Source organism: Atheta coriaria, unplaced genomic scaffold, assembly GCF_025399875.1.
Source record: "Atheta coriaria isolate IRGN ID8LTWV9N9 unplaced genomic scaffold, Caltech_Dcor_3.1 hic_scaffold_10_pilon, whole genome shotgun sequence".
Taxonomy (NCBI): Eukaryota; Metazoa; Arthropoda; class Insecta; order Coleoptera; family Staphylinidae; genus Dalotia; species Dalotia coriaria.
The window spans coordinates 8,804,912-8,821,758 of record NW_027045452.1 but is presented as its reverse complement, the minus strand read 5'-3'; the positions used below and the strand labels follow the sequence as shown (position 1 = coordinate 8,821,758).

The following is a 16,847-nucleotide window of genomic DNA, read 5'->3' as shown; positions in this document are numbered from 1 at the left end:
GAATATGAGAGAATATTTAAATAGAGTGCAAGATTTACAATGAATATAATTATATCTAAATATTCGCGTTTGACCTTTTACTGTAAGAAATATAATGATAAAAATGGAAAAATGTCACTTTTTAGCACTTTTACTAGCGATTTTCGACCTTTTACTGTAGGAAATATAATTATTTTATATTTTTATCTGATAGAGAATTTCCCAATCTTTCATAATCCGCAATTCATTGGTTGCTATGGCTTTTAGTTTAAGAAATATTAATTATCGAAAATCGTCGAAAAAAAGTATCAAGCACCCCCCCTTGGCAATTTTTTTCTTAAGATTGAAAATTTCATCTCACAGATTTCCGTTTTAACTATTCTATCTGATAGAGATTGGTCCGTAGATTAAGACGCTGCGATCAGAACTTAATTATCTCTTTTAGTTTACGAGATATTCGCGATTGAATAAAATGGGCAAAAATTGCAAAATGTCACTTTTTAGCACTTTTAGTCGCGTTTTTCGACCTTTTACTGTAGGAAATATAATGATATTATATCTTTATCTGATAGAGAATTTCCCAATCTTTCATAATCAACAATTCGTTGGAAGCTGACGCTTTTAGTTTAAGAGATATTAATTATCAAAAATCGTCGAAAAAAAGTATCAAGCACCCCCCCTTGGCAATTTTTTCTTAAGAATGAAAATTTCATCTCTCAGATTTCCGTTTTAACTATCCTATCTTGTAGAGAATAGTCCGTAGATTAAGACGCTGCGATCAGATCCTATTTATCTCTTTTAGTTTACGAGACATTCGCACAGATCCTGTGTTCAAAAACAACAAATAAATACAGTCCGCTAGAGAATTTATATGACGTCTCGTCTGCTCGCACTCAGCACTCGACGAAATCACAAATGCAATTTCAAACTTAACTTTATTAATGTTAAAAACAATGACAAAAGAAAGGATTTAAAAAAACAAATAATATAAATTTTGAAAACTTACCAGACGATGCAGAAACGGTTACAAACACGGACGAATAGTTGAAGAAGAAGTGGTTATATCAATGGCCGACTGAATCACACTTGCACACACTCACACACACACGCACCCACAGACAACACAGATCACGATTCATAAACAATTCACAATAGGTAGCCGCGCTGGGCGATCATCAAAAGCGCGATTCACCAAATGATAATTAGAAGAAACGAGTAGAGACGCAAAATACGCGTGTAAACTGGCTGCAAACCGCCGCGAGACTGCCCGCATTCTGCTCCGAGAGCCGAGAAAGCAGACACGACACGACAAACAACACGCGATAAGATTTCGCGTCGACCCGCACCCCGCAGCGATAAGATTTATACCTCAATTCAATCGCACCGCGTTTCATTGTAAAACGGTACAATATAGAATAGTGTAGACAATAATATTATGTTTAAAAATTGATGAAATTTAACTATGTAATTAATTCAAATCTATATATTCTACAACAAAACTTGAATAAGATAACCCACCGAAAATAACGTTGTATTAAATTTTCTGCCATAAAAACTTTTAATTTCTAAATTATATTTTTCAAGGCCAAAAATTTTCATAATTAGATTAAAAACATTTGAATATGCACTGTAATTTAATTAATTAAATTAATTTCTATTATATTGATTTAAAACAAGTTGCCGAATTTATCAATAAAGAAGATTTAAATTAGAAGTGAAACAAAAAATGCGTGTTGGCCTCGGAGTGATGGCAAGCGATAAACTTAAACGCTCGAATAGTTAAATAAATACATAGATGCGCTCCCTAGCGAGAATTCCACAAAATATTACTTAAAAATACAAACGTAGATGGTGCTAGAACAAACCAATTCAATTACAAAATAAGAAATCACAAAACTTCACAAAAGATAACACTAAATTGCAAAATAGTTTCAATTAGTCGACCGAAAATATAATCTTGGTGGAAACATAACACACAGCCCACCAATGGAATTAATTTAATTTTATTCGTTTACACTTATTCCTTACAACCCTACTGTAAATGCCATTGCCATAATGTCTAAAGAGCGGACAGCCATATCACGCTAACATATTTCAGAAGGAAAACGTAGATTACAATGCTACAAAATATTTATTAATTCAATAAATATAAACATAATCCACTCGGTGGGTTTCAGGATCTGTAGATTAGTTGGTGGTATTCGTTTGTTTTTTTTGGAATATGTATGTTACAACGTTAGTCAACCGAAAGTGCGGGAGGGTTGCTGGGCTAATAAACTCAATTTTTCCTCAATCATCATCGTCATGAATCCTTATAAAATCATGTTTTGCAATTATTTCACACACAGCGCCGAAACGGCGCACGCGCGTGCGTGAGTTCACGGTGTAGAAAACCTTATTTTCGCAACCTAAAATCGTTCCTAGCAACTATAATCATGAGTAAATTAAATTAAGAAAAAACTTGATTTAGTTGGTTGCGCATTGCACCCGCTGCCCGCCCATCGGATGGCCACCCTCGTCGTCCTCATCGTAGACATTTCTAGCCTGGCGCCTCCTCGCCTCCGCCTCAGGATCAAACGGTGACAGCGTACACTCCTCCGCATCGTCCGGAATGATCTGCTCCTGACGCGGCGGCAAGCATGCCTCCAGCTGCGGAATCATCAGCGGGTCGATCTGAGTCGGGAACTCGACGAGGAACTGCACCACCAGGCGTCCCTTCTCGAACGGGTTCTTATACTGTGGCATACCTTCGTCGATGATGCATCTGACGTCACCGTGCTTGATCACGTCACCCGGTGAGCTGGTATAGACCAAATCGCGGCAGTCAAGTGTCTTGATCACCTTCTGGAAGCCGCAGAGCGACTCCACCAGCTGTAGTTCTTGTCGAATGATTAAATCATTCCCTGAGCGCTTAAACACCGGATGCTCTTTCTCATCAAGCACGATGATGATATCACCGGCCTCCAGCTCCGGCTCCTGATCACCCTCACCACTGAAAGTGATCTTCTGCCCGTCTGTCATACCCTTATCGATGTTCACCTCGAGAATCTTGCGATCACGCACCACCTTCTTGCCGTTGCACGTCTTGCAACGATCCTTCGGGTTGATGCGCTTGCCCTGACCGCGACATTCACTACACATCGTTTGAATTTGCTGAATCATGCCTAAACAATTACGTAGACATAAATATTAGCACATGTATTGTTGGATTATGCAATGATAAATTACCTGGTCCTAGTTGTTGTATTTGTACTTGCATTCCGCTGCCGCCGCAAGTGTTGCACGTCTCGACAGCGCCCTTCTTACCGCCGCGTCCCTCGCATTTATCACAAATTACGTTCTTCTGCAGTGCGAGCTTCCTCACGGCGCCCTTGTACAGCTCCTCCAGAGTCACGGTCAACTGGTGCACGACGTCCTTGCCGCGACGATCACGACGCCTCCCACCACGCGGCCCACCAAATCCGCTGCCGGAGAAGAACATATCAAACAGATCCATGGGGCTGGAGAAACCGCCGCTTCCGCCGCCCTCCTTCAACGCCTGCTCGCCACCCTGGTCATAGATGCGCTTCTTCTCCGGATCGGAGAGGATCTCGTACGCCTGTGAGATCTGCTTGAATTTCTCGCCCTCATTCGGGTTCTTATCAGGGTGATATTTAAGCGCAAGCTTTCGGTAGGCCTTTTTCAGCTCGTCGGGCGTCGAGTTTGGCTTAACGCCGAGCAGGTCGTAGAATTTTGTTTCTTTCACCATGGCGGTGCCTTTTAAAGAAACAACGCGAAATTTATAGAGAATAGTCACAAGTTACAACGCGATCGAAATCGATGACAATTGATCGGGAATTTAGTCGTTTTGTCGTCGCATGACGCACGTGTAAGAAATTGACGTTTTGACTTACCTTATTGAATCCTAGTAATGAATGCAATTAACAAAGTTGCGCAGTCAGGCTGGCGTGTTTCGGTGGAAAACGCAAAATGGTCGATTGTTTGCTGTGTGTGGTTGGTGCACCACAACGTGCTCGACAGAAATGAACAACCCGGGCAGCGGACGGCCGAACAGCGAGCAGCGAAACGAATGGCGACGTTTCCTCGTAGAGCTTCGAGAAACGGCAGCTGCGAGCGTGTGTGTGTGGTCGAAATTCTAGAACGTTCCGCGCCGATGATAGAAGCGTCGAAACAGCAGATAGCAAACTGGTGGTGGAAGAGTGAAATGCAAACACAAATGGCTGCGGATTTCACGCGCATGCGCACTTTTGATCAACCTTGACAGCGCGTGTCATCGACGGGTAAATATCAAACTAAAACACAATTTGAAAATGTATAACGCGAGAAACATTACAAAAACGCACAAACATTCAAAAAAACAACTCAAATCATTTCACTAGGTATAAATTTATTTTACATATTATTATATACAACTTATAATTCACTCTTTGGTATCACAAACACTTTAAACTTATTTTCTAATAAATAAAACTCATTCACATCTTAATTCTTCAACAGTTTTGTAACAAGTGTCGCATTTAACTTCACAACACCATTTAAATGCACAATTACAGCGTTCTTTTACAACAATCTTTTGTTTCCGCACGCGATATCCACAACTTCTGCAAATATTGCGACAACTGCGCTTTTCTTCCATTGTGGCAGTCTTCAACTTACTGCGCGAACACATTCTACCTTTAGTTCCTTTAATTCCTGTAGCATTATCCGCTTTACAATAATTAGGGCTATCATTTAAATAAATCAACTCTCTACCGCTGTCTTCCGGAATATCGACGATTGGATTATCAGCAGCTGTATTATCGCTTTCAACTGCAATTTGAACAGAACGTTTGTACTTCTCTTTCAATTTTTGAGCGATTGTGTCAAACGACGCGACTTGCATCCAACAAGTTTGCAGGGTGCAACTTCCAGACACTCCGTGACACACACAACGTTTAATCATTGTTTCCTGAACAATCTGCAAGTTAAAAAATAAGGATTTATTAAGTATATTTGGTTGCCTATGTTAATTACGCAATACAATGCATACTTACATCACGTCCGATTTGATTATTGTGTAAATGAATTACAGATTGTGGGTTTTCTGTGGTTTCAAGATCATCTAGGTAGTTTTTAGCAATTTGTGAGGCATAAACTGAGCTGTCCGAACAACCACCCCATGCCCATTGCACAGGTTCTCCTTTTTTCGACTCAGTTCGATTGAATTCCGCTTGATCAATGGATCTTCCTGACATTTTTACAGGCATTGAACCTCCGAGTTGTGAATCACAACCACAATTATCAATTTCACCTCTTGAGCAGTTTTTCGTGATGGTGTAGACAACCCCAGCAGAGAGGATTGCTTTCGCGTAAGCAATTTCCTTTGTTGGTGCGTGTTTATTGGGTCTAAACAGAAAAAAACACAAAATATTATTAAAATTTATATTTATTAAATTATAAATTAATTACCTTGCGAAAGTTGCTTCTGGGCAATTCCATCTATCCCATTTAAAAGCTTTCTGGCATTGATCATACGCAAGTTGCGCGCCGATTGTGATACTTTCCGTTAATTCTGCACTCAAAGTTGCCTAGGATAAAACAATAAAAAATATAAAGACGCCATTTTAAAACTTTAAACTTTTTTTTACTTACAGGTGAAGGAATACTCCGTGGAAATATATTGTTTACGCTTGTAATACGTGATGAAACACTATAAGCATGCGCAGTAGACATCAAAACAAAAACTCGAAGAAAAACGAAGGAAATCTTCACTAAACGATGTTTGGAATCCATTTTGTTGGTTTTTTAAAGTTGTAAACACACAATAACTAACTAAATAACACTTAGGGGTTTTATAAACTTTTTTGCTTCGTGGTTTACTCTTCGACAGGCAAGAAACAAGTAACGATCAAGTTGTGAATGAAGCCGGTTTTACAAGGGACGTTTTCAAGGATTTCGGCGTGGTGACGCATGGGGGATGATGGTAAAACTAGGAGAAGGGATGAAGGTGACCACTAAAAGTACTTAAATGCATGGCAGGTAAGAAAACAACACGTTATTGTATAAAATTCAAAAATTAAACAAAACTGAGAATAAAATGTGTTAAAATGAATAATATATTTGTACATTTGCCCAAAAAGACGTAAAAATGGTCCCCAACGTAAGAGAAAAAGAATTAAAAAAGTTTTGTTTATAAAATAAAAGAAAAATTGGTATTTAACAATAAATTAAACGTTGTTGTCTTTAAAATCATTAAAAAATGATCCAACATCCGCCATTTTGTAATTTTACTTAAATTACCACCAGAATATTCGAGATAAACACGTTTTATTATCCAATTCAATTTATTACTGTTGGTATTTCTGATAGTTACACCGCAATAACATAATCCGTGGTTTATAACAAATATCCGGTTGTTTTCGCCATTTTAACACAGGTAAAATGAATATTTTGATCACCCACACTAAAAAACACACCGACAATCACCCTTAAAATCACTTAAACATTTCCCATCTCAAATAATCAACCTAATAAGCTAATAATTTAAACATTTCAAACCTTTTACACAATATTTATTTATATTTACGACCTAGTTCTGTGTAATCTTGTTAAAACGAAATTTGCGCGCGGGTTAAGACGCCTCTAAGCTCATTAAACTCGAAAATACCCAAAATATACGACGCCACCAACCCCGCCGATCATAAACTCCAATGGGTGAAATGTTCCACTCGGGCAGGTAATGTAAATCAGCCATAATTTCAGTTCTAAATGATTCTGCGAACAGTTCACAACTGCATGTGTTGTAAACCAAACTAAACTAAATTACACCTTATTCATATTCACCTAGCGTCATAAAATGAGAGCTTCCAGGCTCTTCAAAAGTATATTTAAGGTTATGTACATAGGTTATGTTGGTTATGATGCATTTGCAGCGTTTCGCACGTGGTGGAAGGTGATGGGATGTTGAAAGGAGTTGAAAGGTACCCGTGGGGTCTCTGCGGGCCACCCCGACAGTCGTCTGTCGGTAACGGTTGTCCGATTTGTCCGTCTTTATCTGCGTCCTTTATATTTATGGTTGGTGGCACTACCGTGCGACTGTTGCATTATTATCGGACGTTTTATGGCCCTACCCGTTGGACTTTTCACGGTGGAATTGATTATTGCGCAGAAAATGCGAAATTATCATTTTCTTTAGCTCACACAAAAGAAAAAAAATGTTTTTCGAGGTGTAAGAAGACTTTTAGAAGTTATAATCTATAGATTTTGCACGCTTCTGTTGGTTTTTAACAGGAATGACCTGAATGTGACCACCTAGGACGTTATTCCAGCAAAAAATAAATGAATTTAAGATTAAATTAAACTATATGCAACTTACATTACATATGTCAATCAACATGTGTGAAATATATGCAACCAACACTACAAATCAAAGACTGTCCATAAATTACTTCATTTATGCGTTAAAACAAATTATTTCATTTTAAAACTTAATCAACACAAAAATATGAATAGATTTTGACGTTTTTGTGGAGTTTTAACAGGAATGACCTGAATGTGACCACCTAGGAAGCAATTCCAACAAAAATCAATGAATTTAAGATTAAATTTAAATATATGCAACTTACATTACATATACGCACATCAACATGTGTGAAATATATGCAACCAACACTACAAATCAAAAACTGTCCATAAATTAATTCATTTACGCAATAAAACAAATTATTTAGTTTTAAAACTTAATCAACACAGAAATATAGATAGATTTTGCATGCTTTTATGAGTTTTTAACTGGAATGACCTAAATGTGACCACTTAGGAAGTAATTCCAGCAAAAAATCAATAAATTTAAGATTAAATTAAACTATATGCAACTTACATTACAAATACGCAAATCACATGTGTGAAATATATGCAACCAACACTACAAATCAAATCCTGTCCATAAAATAATTCATTTACGCATTAAAACAAATTATTTCATTTTAAAACTTAATCAACACAGAAATATTGATAGATTTTGCATGTTTTTGTGGATTTTTACAGGAATGACCTGAATGTGATCACCTAGGAAGTAATTCCAACAAAAAATCAATGAATTTAAGATTAAATTAAACTATATGCAACTTACATTACATATACGCAAATCACATGTTTGAAATATATGCAACCAACACTACAAGTCAAAGACAGTCCATAAATTAATTCATTTATGCGTTAAAACAAATTATTTCGTTTTAAAACTTAATCAACACAGAAATATCGATAGATTTTGACGTTTTTGTGGATTTTTTACAGGAATGACCTGAATGTGACCACCTAGGAAGTAATTCCAGCAAAAAATCAAACAAAAGACGTGGAATTAATTGAATTAAATAGAATAAAATAAAATTAAACATTAAACTGCGCATGAATAGAATGCGCGTTTGTTTGTAGGCAATACGTCGTTAAATAGACAAACATCGTAAACTTTAAGCACGGACTTAACAAAATTAAGCACTATAATTGCGCCGAGTGCTTCCTCGGTTAAAAACCCAACTCTAACAGAGTTGTAGCCTGTGGGCGAAATAAAAATCTCGAAAAAAACGTGCTCGATTTTTTCGTGACGCACGTCTCATTCTTGTTTTACACCTGCAGGCAACCCGCAACGCATTATACCAGTGATTAATCAAGTAAAACGTATCAGTGCCACGGTTTTATTACACTTGGGTGGATTCTATTACTTTAATTTTCACTTATTACTCAACTGGACACACAGAAAGCAATGAAAACCAGATCATGCTAGATGTATACATGGTGGCCTATATCTACAATTAAAACATTTTTTTATTTTATTTACCTGTAAACCAGATCATGTTAGATGCATACATGGTGGCCTATATCTACAATTAAAACATTCTTTTATTTTATTTTATTTAGCTGAAAACCAGAACATGTAAGATGTATACTTGGTGGCCTATATCTACAATTAAAACATTCTTTTATTTAATTTAGCTTACAATCATTTACATTACAAACTAATTTTCCCCCATTGGAAGGTGCAATTGAGCCAATTCGTATAATTAGTAACGCATGCTTAGTAAACAAATCCCACACATGATTAAAAACACAGAAACGAAAAAAAAAGAGAAAACACATTCACAATAAACCCCGAATCGCGCGCCGGCGCAAAACCTCTCAACCGAAATAAATAACCGAAAAAAAAAAAATTAGATGTTTGTACGCTCCACTTGCGCCACACATCGCCATCTTTACAATAAATAAATAAATAAATAAACAATTACATAATTCATGAGCTACATAATAATACCAAGAACGAGCATTTTTAAGGTACGTGTATATAACATGCGCAAAATTGGTTTTGTACACGTTGTACAATCCTAACCTTACTTTAAAACCACCTAAATGTGTTTGTGTGTATAAAGTGTGACTTGAGGTAGTAATCCGTCCAGAAATCAACTTCTGTTCGTTGTTATTAAGTATCTAATCTAATTATTGGTATGAGTTGCATTCGTGTGCGCATGCGCGATCATCTGAAACGCGTGACGCGCGCGCTCCGACGGTTCACGTACGCACCATACTCTTCATCACCATTGTACCCATAGTGATCTTTGTGTAGATCTTTCTGTTCGTGTCCATCATGGCCGTAATCATAATTGACATTATGACTGTATACACCACCACGGTTGTCAGATTTCCACAGTGCGTTCAGCGCTAGTAATACAATGGCGATTTTACCAACGAATAATGATTTTAACAGCATGAATTTTAAAGATGTCAACATCATTGGGATGAGTGTTGAGGAAACCAAGAAGGGCATCACCAACATCGGTAGGATTTTTGACATTAAACTTTCTTTGTTCTTCTTGCGAGGTTTTGTCGTGGTTACGTCTTGTCCTGAAATTAAAATTAATATTATTAATATAGGCAACACGTAATGCGTTTAATGTTATATTGGTTGCATATATAAGACCACACATGTGAATATACATAGATAATTCGTGTTTTTAGCTTGGAATTACACTGAAAATGCCTTTAATTTACACACAAGCAATTGAAACTGGTCCAGCGGTTTTCTAATCGTCGGTGTAATATGCAGTAATTACACACATGGCTTAGAAAACAGCTTCCAGCGTTTGTGTCTGTCGTAAGAAGATGAACTAGTATGTTTGTTCAGCATTGTGAAGAAGAATTTTATTGATGATTGATCGTCGCTGTGTGTGCACGGCGAGGTCGTGCAATAACTGCATCGTGGACGTGACTTTGACATTGAAACTTTTTTTATGCTTTTTATGGTAATTAGACCGTCTGGCGTGAAATGCATCGCGCAATGCACACACGTGTGCACTCATTTCGCGCGCTTTTCACGCTATTAAACAATGTTTAACTAGTTCCAAGCAAATTGGGTTGCATAACTTTAACATGCAAAGACTTACGCATTCATTTTTGCATGCAAATTCAATTTGAAGCTCTGATTCATTCCAATAAGAATTAATTAACGTAAATAATTAATTGAAACTATTAAAACTTTCTTATTTAACAAGAAAACATTTTTATAGGTTATAGTCTATAATTCCACGCACATAACCAATAATTTCTACCTGGTAAATTAAGTTATCATGTGGAGATGTGTCTGCTAACAATATTAACGTTTATGACACTTCAGGTGTTAATCATTAGATTTGTGATCACGTACGAAACAAATGTACCTACGTACATTTGAGTGTTGAGTAGTGATATGGAAATATTTAGTTAACGATTTCTTGGTACCAATAGTAATGACATACAATTATTATTGGGAGAGTGCTATTGCTTGTTAAAGTGGTTATTTTCAAGATTTATCTGCGTACACACTGCGAGGTGCGTCATGTGATGAATTTCTATTCAATCAGAGATTGATTCAACTTGACCAATGGCGTGTGACCAAGTTACCCACTTTTTTTTCGGCGTGCGTACATTTTTTCGCAGACTCATTGCTGTCGATCAAAAGTAATCGTAGTTTTTTTTTTTTTGGTTTTGGTAAAGAGAGTAAGAAGATTTTGACAGCGGCAGCCATTTTAGTTTTTTTTTGCAGGGAAAAGTGATTACCAACATGGTTTTGAATGAGAGCAATATATTTACTTTAACATGATTGGATTGGTTTATATTTAATTACTAGCTGTTGCCCGCGACTTCGTTCCGGCAGTGTTTAATAAAAATGTAATTCGTTTTTACTCTCTTGTTCTAGACATACTCGTAGTAAGAGTCAATTCTATCAATAAGATTAGCAATTTTAATTTAAAGAAATTATGCATATAATGTTTTGTCAATAATGCACTTCAGCGCGCCATCTCGAATTCAACTATTTAACTATAACTATGATTGAATCTCAATGTCAAATTTTATTCTATAGAAAAGAGCTGTTTTGAGGATTTTCCCGGCAATTATTCGAATTTTTCTCACCTTTTAAACCTTCCCTAGACCTCCACGAATAACTCAAGACCAAGATAAGATAAATCCGTTCAGCCGTTCTCGAGTTTTAGCGAGACTAACGAACAGCAATTCATTTTTATATATATAGATGAAAATATTTCGTTGTAGGCAAAGAAAATTAAGATTTTAGTGTTAAATTGGAATGTCTCAACAGACGTACACCTCAGATGTTGTCTTAATCCTTGATTTAAATCAACAACTTCTCAAATAAAGTGCCGACAGATTGGAATTCATTAAAAAAATGACTTTAATCCTCAATATATGCAACCAATGTTACACACTAAACGTCAACATGTTTATTATTTATTAAAACGTGTAAAATATATGCAACCAACATAACATGTTTATAAAAATGTGTGAAAACTTAAAAACAAACAAGTGTTAGATTGATTTACGTCCGTTAATACCGGAAGTATGTGTTTAATAAAATTACACCGTTGATGGATGAATGTAAAACGCCAAAGACTGTCCATAAATTAATTCATTTACAAAATAAAAAAATCAATTTCCTTTCAAGACTTCATCAGCATGGAGTTATAGCTAAATTAAGTAGATAAAATATTCATGCATTGAGTTGGTGTAAAAAATGACCGGCTTCCGGATGCAGCTTCAATTAAAACTAAACGATTTCGCTCCGTGTTCCATGCTCGGTGCTCTGTACAATTACTTTTCACTAAGCTCGAAGCTTAGTCGGCATACATTCATTATTCATTGCGATCATAACTGAATGGTTTTAAGTGGCGGAGATTGTTTGTGCCGTGCGACTTCGAGTGTGACGCGTGTGTTGGCGATCGGAAACAAAATTGCATTCTGGAGCACACCGAAGAGATTTTCTGCTTGCACGAGCGCGAATGAGGAAGTCATCCAGATTCGCGACGGCAGTCAATGTCAAGTGAAAGCAAAACGGCACAAATCGTAATTTAAATGCATTTTTGTTACCGAAATGAAAATATATAGTGTTGGTGTAAGGTAGGCAACCAAGTATGCATTTATGCAATATATTTACATATATTTTGAATATGTTTATAGGAAATGAAGAAGTGAAAAGTTGTAACATCTGGAATCTGGATGCCATTCGGATGTAAATTGTGTGTATAAAGTGTAAATCGTCTGAGTGCGTATTTATCTAGCGCGCACCATTGACCGCAAAGCAGTGACCACTGAAGAACACATCTAATATATATATTCCGAGATGAAGAGATGTAAGGCCGTACCGGCGATGCAACTGAAACTTTCTACGTCGGACTTTTTAAGGTAATCAGTACGGATCATTTATTACCTCTTAAATTCGCAAGAAACGCAATACTTAAACGCAAGCGTTGAAAAAGCGCAATTTTTGCTCGGAAATTTTATGGGTTTTTGGGTAATAACTTTGGTAATTAACAAAAGAGAATTTTGAGAAATATGTCATTAAAAAGGAAAATTTGTTGAGATTCGTTCTATATAATATATTTAATTTTATGTGCGATAGTATTTATGTAGCAGAGAAAAATAGTAAAAGTTTTAAGTTTTTGACAAAGAAAAAATGAAAAAAATGAAAAGTTTAATTAACGATAACTTTTAAACTATCAATGATAACAAACTCATTTTAATTCTAAATTGTTGATCTTTTTAAGGACTATAAAATAACCTTTAAATAAATTTTTTGTAAATAATTGTTTGTCAGATATTTCAAAAAAACTTTTCAAAATTTAAATTTTCACAGAAAAGTGACAAAAATTTAAAGTTTAATTAACGATAACTCTTAAACTATAAGAGATAAGACACTCATTTTGATTTTAAATTGTAGATATTTTAAGGTACTATATAATAACGTTTAAACAAATTGTTTATAAATAATAGTTTATGAAATATTTAAAAAAAACTTTTCAAAATTCAAGAAATTCAAGCAAAAAAAAAACGAACACGATCATAATCAGAGCAAAAATATCATGCGCATGCGTAAGCAATAAAAATTAATAATAATTATACATAATTATTTAAATAAATTTCAGTTGCCCGCAGTAATCATCCATAACTGTACATTAATTAATACATAATAATACAAGTGAAAAATAAGCAGTATCAAATCATCTTGAGTTAAAGTTTAAAAAATAATCACACGCACACAAAAGACTAAAGACACACAGAATGCGTAATTAATCACAATAACACAGAAGTTATTAATTAACAACACAGCGGGGTCTGGTTAGAATCAAAATTTTAATTTTAATTCACCAACTCAACTCGCCTCAACTTCGTTAATTACAAATTACACTCCATACACAAGTACAAACAGGTAGAGAAGTAAATCGTAATGTATAATTATAATTAGTTAAGTCAGAGTGTTGTGTAGCTTGGAACTGTAAGTGATTACAGGTACATTTGCATGATGAGCTGTTGCCGTGTAGCAAATGAAGCAAAATGGTACGTAATTAATTAGGAGGATCATATGCACAGGTAAGTCTAACGCGGTATTCAATTCGAATGGAATTTTGTTTTATCGTGAGGAGATATTTGTTTATCGTAAATATTTTCAATGTTTATCAGCCGGGCACTTATTTGAATATTTTGGAATTTTTGATTGGAATTTTCGATTTTATTGAGCTTTACTGAATTCGAAGCGTTTTTATTTGAGTAGGTCATTAGTTATCTATGCAGATTTTATAGTTTTAGTGAAATTTTAGTAAAATGTACCGGGTGTATCAAATTTTATAAGTAATTATTAAAAAAAGTAAAATTTCAAGTAAATTTTGTAGAAAAATGTTTTTTTTTTTAAATAAAATTAAAGTTTATTAGAATAAATTTATTAAATATATATAATATGATGTAGAATTTATTGTAGAATAAATCTATGAAGAGATAATTGTTGTGTCTTATTTTGTTTTTGAGTTATTAGCAAAAAACTTTGAGAAAAACGCGAAAAATGTAAATTTTTTCATTTTTTTAGCAAAAAATATTAAATTTTCAAAAGAAAAAATTCAAACTTTATGCTTGAATATGTAGAATTTATTACAGAATAAATTTGTGAAAAGATAATTGTTGTATCTCATTTTGTCTTTGAGTTATTAGCAAAAAACTTTGAAAAAAAACTAGAAAACAGTATTTTTTTCATTTTTTAGCAAAAAAAATTAAATTTGTCACAGAAAAATATTAAAAAAAATACCTGAATAAGTAGAATTTATTACAGAATAAATCTGCAAAAAGATAATTGTTGTATCTTATTTAGTATTTGAGTTATTAACAAAAAACTTCGAAAAAAACGTCAAAAAACACTTTTTTCTTCATTTTTATATACAAAAAACTAAATTTGCACAAGAAAAAAATAAATATAAATTTCACTCTAAATTAATTTCTGCATATTAAATTATTTAATTTATATTTTTAAACAATAAAATGTTACCATTTTCAACCAAAAAACAAAAAAAATTCTCAAAATTTATTTCTTTTCATAAATTAAATCTTTATGTATCATCCAGTATAAATTAACTTCTGCTCTAAATTCAAAATTAGTCCCAAATCTACTGGTCCGTCACCGTCTCGATGCTTCACAAAAATTCTACAATGCAAATGAATGATGATCGCCTTGTTAACGGACTTTGTCGCTTTTACAACTGTGCCGCTTTTAAATACCTACGCCTTGTTTAAGTCTACTTAACGCTACTTAGCGCGACATTTTAGCACTGCCTTAATGATCTCGCGCGCATATTTAAACATTTCGGTTACTTACGCATTTTGCGCGCGTCTCGCTGATGTCCGAACAGCTGCATTTCGGTATCAGTAGGTGTCGCTGATGCGTATTGACCTTCAAGGTCAACATCATCCTCCAGCGGTGTTTCGCGCTGTCGTACCGAAGACGAATACCGATAGTACTCCGGCGATTCCGATGATAAGCTATCCAACGCACCGACATAGTATCGACTGTTGCTTTCGCGCTCCCTGGCGGCATCGCTGACCGTCACCGCCGCCTCCGGCTCCTGCCAGTAGGACAATGGGATTATTTTCGCACTCTTTGCACAATGCGCACAGCTCGCCGCCAGCGCGAACGCGTAGAGAACTTTAAATTGCATGTTTTTCTAATATTTTACACTTTTATTTTTAATTTAATTTTAATTTAATGTTAAACACTTGATTTTAATATTTAATATGTTTAATATGTGATACGTGTGTGAGTGTGTTGTTTTTATCTGGGTGGTGATGTTGCGATGCGTTTGGTGGCGATCGCGGACGCGAAGTGAGCGTTGTAAGATCCGCGGGTAGAGAAGTGCGTCCCACCGGACTTGCACGCCGCGTCGACGCTCTGGTTCGCTTCGAAGGCGGGCGCTTTGGCGCTCTTCTTCTGATAGCGAACTGGCGAACACGTCGAAAGGAGAGTGGCAACTACAGTTAGCTCAATCAGACGCAACTTGGGTTATAATCAGCATCGCACAATAATTTCACACAATAACTTCACGAATTTTATATTTTAAAAAGCGGAAAATGTTGATTTTCGCGGGTTTTGTTTGTTGAATATGAGTAAAAATTGGAATATAAATAAATGTAAGTATTGGTAATATGTGATAAAAATTTCAAGTTGATATCAGTATTAGTTTAAGAGATATTTAAGATTAAAGTTTAATTATCATTGAGACTCTGTAATTGATTATTTATTTAAAAATTAATTATCGTAGTTTCTGCAATGCCAATATTTTTGAAAATAACAACATATATTTAGAAAAGTATGGTTTATATGTGATAAAATTTTCAAGTAAATATCACTAATAATTGATGAGTTATTTAAGATTGAAGATTAATTATTATTGGAGATTTTATAATCGATTAGGAAAGTAACCAAATTTAAAAATTAATTATCTCAGTTTCTGCAAAAGCAATTTTCTTGAAAGTAACAACAAATATTTAGAAAAGTATTATTTATATGTGATAAAAATTTCAAGTGTTTATCGCTTATAGTTATTAAATTATTTGAGATTAAAAATTAATTATCATTGGAGACTCTATGATTGATGACACGAGTAACCCATTTAAAAAAATTAATTTCCTCATTTCTACTTAACCCATATTCTTCAAATTTACAACATACATTGTAACAAACATTATATATTACCAATAAAAATTTCAAGTTGATATCTTTAATATTTCCTCTAATTTTTAAATTTTCAAAATTTAAAATTTTTAATTTCTTTGACATGACCTAAACTCAAAAACTCAAGATACATTGTTTCCGGATGATAAATATAACCTACAACCACATGAGTATGTGGCTAAGACTTAAACCCGTAATTAAGACGGTTGTTAAGTGTCATAGCGCCGCATCCATCACTCTAAGGACGCAAAACACACCACAACCGCGTGATTCGTAAATTGCACGTTATTAACGCACTTATTAACACAGACCCAACGAAAAAAATCCACCGAATTCGAAAGCAAGGCAGGCGCCC

At 34.8% G+C, this 16,847-nt stretch overlaps 3 protein-coding genes across 3 annotated transcripts; all 3 read right to left on the bottom strand.

Annotated features, from left to right (window-relative positions):
- Window positions 1–1,966: 1,966 nt before the first annotated feature.
- On the bottom strand, window positions 1,967–4,126 carry Droj2 (DnaJ heat shock protein family (Hsp40) member A4-like). Its single transcript, XM_065313463.1, has 3 exons — window positions 3,873–4,126; window positions 3,208–3,735; window positions 1,967–3,143 (listed from the first exon to the last, which is right to left on the bottom strand). The coding sequence occupies exons 2-3, from the start codon at window positions 3,725–3,727 to the stop codon at window positions 2,446–2,448; spliced, it is 1,218 nt and encodes a 405-aa protein (XP_065169535.1). The 5' UTR covers window positions 3,728–3,735; window positions 3,873–4,126; the 3' UTR covers window positions 1,967–2,445.
- Window positions 4,127–4,450: 324 nt separating this feature from the next.
- Window positions 4,451–5,852, bottom strand: wntD (wnt inhibitor of Dorsal). Its single transcript, XM_065314176.1, has 4 exons — window positions 5,611–5,852; window positions 5,428–5,546; window positions 5,013–5,364; window positions 4,451–4,936 (listed from the first exon to the last, which is right to left on the bottom strand). The coding sequence occupies exons 1-4, from the start codon at window positions 5,749–5,751 to the stop codon at window positions 4,451–4,453; spliced, it is 1,098 nt and encodes a 365-aa protein (XP_065170248.1). The 5' UTR covers window positions 5,752–5,852.
- A 3,069-nt stretch (window positions 5,853–8,921) lies between these two features.
- Osi22 (Osiris 22) lies at window positions 8,922–15,655 on the bottom strand. Its single transcript, XM_065313784.1, has 2 exons — window positions 15,140–15,655; window positions 8,922–9,855 (listed from the first exon to the last, which is right to left on the bottom strand). Exons 1-2 carry the CDS (start codon window positions 15,477–15,479, stop codon window positions 9,488–9,490), a joined length of 708 nt encoding a protein of 235 aa, XP_065169856.1. The 5' UTR covers window positions 15,480–15,655; the 3' UTR covers window positions 8,922–9,487.
- Between the last annotated feature and the right edge of the window lie 1,192 nt (window positions 15,656–16,847).